This window comes from Saccostrea cucullata, unplaced genomic scaffold (genome assembly GCF_032062105.1).
Source record: "Saccostrea cucullata isolate Sc308-1 unplaced genomic scaffold, CSIRO_AGI_Scuc_v1 ctg1585, whole genome shotgun sequence".
Classification (NCBI taxonomy): Eukaryota; Metazoa; Mollusca; class Bivalvia; order Ostreida; family Ostreidae; genus Saccostrea; species Saccostrea cuccullata.
This window is the reverse complement of record NW_026919100.1, coordinates 100,814-110,164: the sequence shown is the minus strand read 5'-3', so window position 1 is coordinate 110,164 and position 9,351 is coordinate 100,814. Positions and strand designations below refer to the sequence as shown.

General features: G+C 33.5%; 1 protein-coding gene across 1 annotated transcript; it reads right to left on the bottom strand.

Annotated features, from left to right (window-relative positions):
* Nucleotides 1-558: 558 nt before the first annotated feature.
* On the bottom strand, nucleotides 559-8,675 carry LOC134279400 (probable serine/threonine-protein kinase pats1). Its single transcript, XM_062761796.1, has 5 exons — nucleotides 8,471-8,675; nucleotides 6,855-7,310; nucleotides 6,543-6,640; nucleotides 3,870-5,087; nucleotides 559-3,548 (listed from the first exon to the last, which is right to left on the bottom strand). Exons 1-5 carry the CDS (start codon nucleotides 8,655-8,657, stop codon nucleotides 2,847-2,849), a joined length of 2,661 nt encoding a protein of 886 aa, XP_062617780.1. The 5' UTR covers nucleotides 8,658-8,675; the 3' UTR covers nucleotides 559-2,846.
* Between the last annotated feature and the right edge of the window lie 676 nt (nucleotides 8,676-9,351).

Sequence of the window (9,351 nt, the reverse complement as noted above, 5' to 3'; positions counted from 1 at the left end):
TCTAATTTAACATTTTTTTTCTAACAAGTCACTGAATTAAAATACTTAAGTTGAGTTACATGCATGTCAGCACCAACATTCTTTAACTTGTTTTCATGCAAAGAAACTAAAATAGAAGTCGGGTCTAATTGAACATGATTTTTTGAATGACACGACACGTTTGACAAGGTGCTTTCAAAATATCTACAACTGTCACTTTAAGCACATGTAAGCATGAAACATAATATTTTAGTTCTTGAAGTAATACGACCCCTATATTGTATGCTAGCATTTACTCTTTTAGCCAATCAGTATATCTTTTTATATAATACAGTGTTTTTACTTATATAATAGCTTTAGCGTAAATATACCTCTAACAGCACATCAATTAGCCGAGAGAGATTACTCTTTAAAAAACTTAGTCAAGTTTATAAAACAAAAATCAGAGGAGGGATATAAATATCAAGATATAGATCCCCGGGTTCTACATTTGATTTAAATTTGTTTTTTCTATCTTCCTCTTTGTAATAAGACGCATAACAGGTTTGAAATGTTTATTGAACAATTAATATGACACAGTTAAAACAAAGTATAAATGAAACGCACTAAAATAAAATTACTAGCTGGTAAAATCCAAATAAAAAAATGTTATAATTATATATGCACTCCAAAGGAATAAGTCTAATGAGCATATGGCAAATTATGCTCAAAGGAAAAAAATAGAAGTTCAATACTTCTCCTGGGGACAAATCGTTCCTGGATGTAAAAAAAAAAAAACAAAACTTATGTTTTAAAATATTCGAGTATGACAAATGGCACAACAAGCCAACGCTTCTGTCAAAGCAATAATTATTCCACAAAATAAATGTTTATAATATGTACACATGATAGAAGAATTCACTTAACTCCATGTTATTCATCTTTGATTCTTTTTACATAGTTTTATAAAAAATCTCAAGTTAAGATATTTTGGCCATGATAAATGTCGCAAAAATTCGACCTTTCTGTCATAGTAATAAATATTCCACAGTTTCAAATCAAACCTAATTTTTTTTATGTAGAAATGATTATCAGTTCATTAACAATGCGCGCATAAATTTTGCACAGTCAGTATTGAAATATCATCCATCGTCAGGCAATGCTGACTGTTGCTGTGCTGCAGATGTTTAATCATCATTCTCCGCGAATGAATTTCAACTTATTGACAAGAAAATATAAAACGCAAAACAGAATAAAGTAGTCATATCAAAAGGTTCGAATCATTAAGCATCGCCTATGAACCGTAATCCACAAATTCTTATGGCAGAAATTAAATGAAAGCAAAGACTTCGAATCAATAATGGTGATGGTTATTTTGGTCAAGGGCTTCCGTTGATCACAGTTAAGCCATATAAAAAATTTGTCAATTTTTTTTTTACAATTGTTTAAATTTTGAGATGCGAAAATTTATAATTACATGGTAAGGAAACCATTGTTTCTAAAATAATGTGCAGATTTCATTACTCAATGAAATCTTCAAACACAAATGTCAAGAAAAAAATGAGCTAAATATGAAGTCGTGTCACTCACTTCCAAATGAACGATTTAATTCAAATGCCACCTATGATGTTGATTCTTGTAACTTTTGATAAAAATGACAAATTTTGAGCTTTAACAATTAAATTATTGAGATCTGATTAAGATTTCATGCAGGTCGCATGTTAGGCGCATGTTCATGAATTATTTTTTTTTTAAATTTATTTATGTAATTGCAAAAAACATACACCAAGCTCTCTCACTCTCATACCTGTTGGAGAAGATAAATACACACACATGATCAAACATATGATAAACATAGGATAAATACACGACATCAACATACATATAATATACATACATGTACATATAAACTGTGTTAATGTGCCCCCCTCCCCCGTCTTGATTTTATTAATTTAGAATCTACACTACCCCAGGATGCTTCCATCTAAGTTCTAAGTTTTACCTTTCCTGGCCCACGGGTTCTTGAGAAAAATATTTTCCTGTATATTTCTATATAAAAATCGGATTCCCTTTTGTGGCACCGCCCTACCCCGGGGGTAAGTATTTTGACAATTAAGATTCTACACTACCCGAAGATGCTTTCACATGAATTTCAGCTTTCTGGCCCAGTGGTGCTTGAGAAGAAGATTTTTAAAGATTTTACCTAAATCTTTCTATGCAAAAATTGGATTTCCTATTATGGCCCCGCCCTACCCCAGGGGGTCATGATTTTTACAATTCGGAATCTACATTATCCCAGGATGCTTTCACACAAGTTTCAGCTTTCCTGGCCCAGTGGTTTTTGAGATGATTTTTTAATGATCCCACCCTATTTTTGTCTTTTTGATTATCTCCCTTTGGAAGGAGACCTGGCCCTTTATTTTAATAATTTAAACTCCCGATCCCCTAGGATGCTTTTACCAAGTTTGGTTTAAATTGGCCCAGTGGTTCTTGAGAAGAAGTTGAAAATGTGAACAGTTTACAGACGGACGGACGGACAGACTACGGACAAAATGTGATCAGAAAAGCACACTTGAGCCTTCGGCTTAGGTGAGGAAAAAAGATATCTCAAACGTAACCGAAAAAACCTCCTTCTGTGACTATAATTCAAATCTAATAGCTGTTACGTTCTTTTAGGTCCTGTGCAACAACATTCAAAATTGTAATTCATTGTACTCAATACTTTAAAATAATTGATCTTATAACTGCTGACCATTGTTATTGATTTAGAATGATTTTTTTTTTTTGCTTTGACAAATCCAAAGTATTAATATTCCAAATACAGATAACATAAATGTCAAGATACGTTCTTAATAATGTTTATTAATATGTTATTGATTTTAAGAATTTTACGAGTAAGAGTCATGATTCGGAGCCTCTTTCCCTTCAGGCTTCAATATCATTTTAATGTCTTGCATATCCGATAAGAGGGAATGCAACATGTCTTTTTGTGATTTTTCTCGCTCACATTCTTCTTTCACTTTTTCAATAATAGCATCTTCATCTTCCTCTTTTAGGGTCAGCTTTTGAATGAAATAAATTTTATCCAAATACTTCTTCCCAAGAAAGGTTTCCAACCTTTGGCAAATATCTGATATCAACAACCAGGTGTTATCAAATTCCGTCTGCGATGTCGAAGCTGAGCATACATGTGCAGTCAAACTGTTACGGATTGACCTTATTCTCTCAATATCATCACCAACAGTTATGTCTCCTGTTTCAGGCTCCTCACCCCATTTTCCTTTTGATGGTTTAGGGATCTTTGAACAAACGTTTCTGATCAAAGTGTATGTTAATGAAATATCAAAATTCTGATATCCAGAATTTTTTGAATCAAGTAAAAGGTGTTCTTGCTCTGGGCGCATTCTTTTAAAAACAGGCGACGCTTTCACTTTGTTAAAAATATGAGAAGGGTGTATCTCTAGCTCTAGGATGTCTCTGCACGCTTGACTTAACACATCGTTTGTAGCCATTCCAAGTTTTGCAAATCTAGATCGGTCGCTAAGGTCTGCGACAGAAGCCATTGCAAAGCAAAAATCGCTCGTCCTCATCTGAAAAGAAGTTCCTTGTATTTGTAAACTTGAATAAGCCAGATTAAAAAAACAACATAGACTACGTAAAAAAAGGTAATTGGTATATTAAAACTTGACCTTTTACACAAGTTTCATTGTTGTCTTATGGTAATATATTTATTGTATTGTTGTGGAAAGGGTTTGATATCATCGCCCCTTTTACCAAACTACACTATTCATCTCCCAAGAAATAGGGTATTGAATAATTTACTTATTTTGTTTTTTAATTATTTTTTCAGGTACGTTTATTGATTAAAACATCTTTTTTTGAACAACTGATAGGGAATAAAAAATAATTACCTTTTCCCAGAATCTCCTTGTTTCGTATACGTCTACTGGATGTTTTCTCCCCAGAGGGCAACATGGACATTGGATGTCATTATTTAATCTACAAAGTTCTTCCTCTGGTATAAACGACATCTCTTGACATTTGTATCCCCTCTGGAAACCCCCATTTGTCTTTTCAGAGAATATTTTTGTGAGCTCGTTTAAGGCATTATGTATTAAGGAACCTATTTCACAGGAGACATCAGTATCTATCACCAAAGAGCTGGGTTCGACAATTACTTGCAACTGAATATCTTTATTGAATATACGGAGCATAACAGTGTGGTTTTTGTACTCAAACACCGCAGCTGTTTGAAAAAGACATTTGCCATCTTCATCTGATGCAACATTCCATTTAAGGGAACTCATGCAATAGGCTACGAGCCTATAAAACACAAACATTGCAAAGGAAATGAATCGAAAGCACAAAATTGATGAGCCTTCTGAATTCGGTTTGATAATGTTTTGATCAAATTCCTTTTTGTTCATGCAGGGTACATACCAAGACGTTGCATTATCAATATCACCAATAGTAACCAACATTCGGAGTCTCTCCATGTAAGCCATTAGCTCATTTTTGTATCTGATGAATGATACTGTGTTGTGTATGTCTGATTTTTCGTCTTTCCAAAGAGCATCAACTAGTGTGCTGTAAAGCTCTCCTGTCTGATTAAAATGCTCCCATTCTTCTAAATGTTGTCGCCGGCAGTCTTTATTAATGTGCTTCTTGTCCGCTATAAGCTTAGAAAATGCATTAGAGAACCATTGAATGCCAAGAATTACATGCGTTCGCGTAGCTTCTCCATGGAAATACAAAAACAATCCATGAGAATGGAAGAACGATAGAAAGTGTGGAACTTCTTTGTTGCTTTCTAGGCGATATTCCTCAGGGAGTTTTTTATTCAATTCTTGAATTTCATCAAATGAAATGATTGGTTTTCCAGTATCTTTTAGGAGGTGTTCCAGTAGGGCCCAAGACGAGGGAACTGGAATTTTTGTGTTCAGTTTATCCGATACAATGTCCACAATTGCGTTTTTCAACGACTGTAAATCCTGTAATTTTTCCTTTTCATTCATTTCTATAAGTCCGAATGCGAATTCGTCTTCCTCTTTGCTGGAAAACTCAGAGAGCCATAGCCTGTCCTCTCGTGGTAGTAATCTCCACAAACCCTCAAAAAATTTCTCTATGTCCTAAATTGAATGGTCATTTTTATCAAATTATTTTTATCATCGTGAAGTAATCAAAAATTCTTTTAAAAACTTGCATGCCTCCTAATATTACTACAGAAACTGAGATCCCTGCTGATAAGCTGATACACTCGCTACAGTTTTATTTTAATTATCTATTCAAATTTTGTAAATATGACATTGGACTTCCCAAAAATACTTTTGGTTGAAAACATTGATAATCAAAGATTACGAAGCTCACATTGACGAATATTATGCGTTAGTAAGACAAAGGACAAGATAGGGTAAGACCAGTATTTGGCCCCCGATTTGGGGTGTCCATCAGAATGATCCAACAGTTTATCCATAGAGACCTGTTGTCACGCCTGCCACAAAATAAGTATTTGTTTTAAGATTTGGAATATACAGGGGTAACAGTGAGGTCAGAATAAAGGTCAATTTTCGAAATTTCTCATTTTTATGCAAATTTTCATCAATTTTAATTTACAGCACATTTTCTTTCGGAAAACATAGAGCACACGCTTGCCTATCTACCAAATTTATATATTTTATACAATAATATCAGATGCAGTTTATGTGTGGAAATCTCAGATAGGCAAGCTTGTGTTCTATGTTACCAGAAGAGAAATGTATCAGAAATATGATGAAATTCCACCAGATTTGAGAAAAGTCTGGAAAATGCCCCATTTCTGACCCTCTAGTGGCTTCCATGTAAGCACTTAATCAAAGTTAGTGCTTGTTTTGAGGTAAGCATCATTTTAATTTCTTAACTACAAACTATCACAATTTTACCAGTGTTCTGATTTTTACAGCAAATAAGGGGCCAGATTCGGCTGTTACCCTATTTTGTCCTTTATTTTTCTAGTTAATGTCCAGTTTTACATCAATATCTACGCAAATACGGTTTAAAAAATACAAATGATTTTATAGAGTTTTCTAGGTAAACGATTGTACAAAGCCCGACAACAATACCTTAAATGGGGTATGTTAAATGGGGTTCTAGTAATAATTTTGTCTTTTTTAAGCGGTTTTGTGAAAATCCGCTAACAATTTAAAAGCAAAATTTGCATTCTTCTTCATCACTACTAAATACAAAGAAAATGAAATGACTCTGTTTAGTCTGTGTATTAACAATATAAATTGTGTATTATAAACTCATTTTATGATAATCGGTATTCAGAGGTATATTAAACGTACTCAACTTTATCTGAGAGACAAAAGTTCCTCTCTTTTGCAATGTGAAAAAAACCCTGTGTTCCCCGAAATGTTATGCTGACCTTATTGAAATACCTTTGGACAAACAAAACGCCCGCTCCAGAAACCAATTATACTATATTCTGTACTTTAAAAATACCATTAATATATTAAAAACACATAAGATAATATTTTCATGTCATTCTGAGGTAGAGGAAAACTTTTTAAAATACAAACAGTCCAAAAAATGAATAGAACACTTACATCTTCAGTTTTTCCTTCTGCATGTGTGATAACAATAAGTACTGGTGCTTCAGGACCGCTAAATAATTTGATGGAATCCAGCCAGAATTCTATATACCCTTTTAAGTAAATAACATTCATTAGTATTCATTATATACAAAGAGATAGCTTTCAATTTTTTTTTGTTGGGGGGGGGGGTGTTCAATATCTTTCTCGAAGTAGCAAATTTTCGCGAGTATATGCAACAATGTATTTTATCAAACTTTTCAATATTTCCTAGTATGGAATTTTTTTAAATGGGATAATTTGAAACATACGAATACCCGTACATACTTTTATAAGTCCAAGTAGAAAAAACGGATCTTGGTTGTTGTTCTTGGTTGCCGCTGACATCTTCAAAGTTCTTTGTCATGTCCAACACAAGGATATAGAAAGCATCAGATCTCATGTAAATCTGATGGCATGCATAGTAAGCAAACTGTCCAGCAAAATCGATCATACTGACACTTATCTCATTCTCCTGTGCGTCCAATATCTTTTCTATTACCTCCGGTGACAGTGTTCCAGCAACTAAAGCATTGCTTGAGACACTATTCGACCTATCTTCTGAGATATATGGAGGGTTAACGGGAGGTTTAACAGTACCCTCTTTCCCAACTCCTAATTCACCAGTCTCATTTTCTGTGTTGACTGCCATATCTTGAGGGGAATCTTCTATTAAATCATTTTTCACAGTAAGTGAAGATTTTGGTACTCTGATCAAGGGATTGCGAGAAAGATTTTCTGTAGCTAAAAGAAAACGGATTCGTATGATCAAGCTTTATTCATACAATTTTACCAAATTTCGGTCGTATTTTGTCCGATGTGTTTCATGCATTTTGTAAGGTCTTCGTTTTGTATACTAAATTTGACTACAAATATTCTTTCTGAATAAAACATGGGAGTCGCAGATGATATGAAAGGTCAACAGGGGATGCTTACCTCTCCTAGGGACCTGATCCCACATCTTTAATTCCACGATTTTAGGCCCCATTCAAAGAATGGCATTGTTAATAGATTTTTGATATCGATCGTTGTTCGATATCTACACCTTTATCCTTGACGAAAAGTCGTACAATTTGTTGGTATTGAATATTGAAAATTTTGGTGAGATTTCAAGATCCATCTCTGAGTTACAGATGCTCTACCTTAACCAAGTTATACGATAAACGTGACGACTTTAACTTTTCTATCGTCAACGTCCCTTACTTATGCAGCAATATACCTTCATCACCTGCATACGGAATGATATACATGTATCTCAGTTGATTCGATACGCAAGAGCATTCTCTACAATGTCTAAGAATTGGTAAATTTTTGACTGGCGGGTTAATGGGACAAAAATATTAGCAGTCTTATTTAAAGTCATCATTTCGTAAGCTCTATGGCGATACAATGACCTTGTCAGCAAATACAATTTATCATTGAGTCAAATGCTGACTAACGTTTCTATACTAATTGTCAGTCCATTACTTGTACACTGACGACGGATTTTTTCCGTTATTTCCTGATCATCACAACGAGCACACGGCGGGTGTGACCGGTCGGCAGGGGATGCTCACTCCTCCATGGCACCTGATCCCATCTCTAATGTATTTAAGGTCCCTGTTTGTTCTGCTCCTATATTGTATTGTTTTATTGGAAACATTAGGGAAAAGTATTCAAACATTTTTCATTATTCTAGACTTTGTGAAAAATCGATCGTTGCCAATATTTTGTCAATACTTAATTTAACATTTGAATGTTTTTTTTTCGTTTTTTTTTTTGTAACAATAGCAGTTCACTGTCACTTTATCAGAATCTGAGGGAAAAAAATCCTTCTTGAGGTGGCAATTTCTTATTTAATATGGTCATTACTCTAATGTTGATTAATTAATTGAGAAGTTTTTACAAAATTTAATATGTCTTACCTATTAAAGACTCATCTTTCACAGAAAATATATGTTCGTATACTTGTAGCCCTCTAGTTGATTTTATTTTTTTCATTTCTTCAAGACGTTTCCCCATAAGACTGTATAAAAGTGTTGTTTTGCCCGCATCAGCACATCCAACAACAATCCCCCTAGCATGACGTACTGTTGTCTTTTGAGTCCGCATGTGTCGCAAAAGATCATCAGCTGAGATTTCTGAATCAGATTTCAGAAATTAATTAAACATTTTAGAAGAATAGAGAATAGATTTCTCAACTTCATTCGATAATTTTTATTTTCATTGGCAACTAAGTATGCACATAGTCTTACAGAGTAATATTTGTATATCCTGTGGTATATCCCTGTATTACTTGTAACCTTTACTCAGTTATTAATGTCATGTTCTAAATTTTGTATTTACATCATCTCGTTATTTTCAATATAATTTTTATTAAATATTTAATGTTAAACATTATGGATATTAAACTATTTTATAAATAATGGTGATGTTATATGGGTCACTTTGGAGTAAGTTTGCCACAGAAACCAAGTTTATAAACTTGGCAACGAGGTGTTCCCGTGCTTTTAACCATCATCAATTTCTGTATAAGGTACATGTTTTTTAAATCAAGCTTTTCTCTTAAATATATACACATATATGTGCATGCATACATCATTTGTATTATTTTAATTTATCTTTTTTGGAGAATAAAAAATCTATGTACTGTATTTTTCCCAAAATATTAGTAACGAATTTTATTTGGCGTTACTTTGGTACATATGTAGTAACTAACTACTTGTATATATTTGTATGAAACTTTTCGATATCTGTACCTTTCTAATTCATTTTCAAAAATCCTATGATTTTCATCTTAAAATGT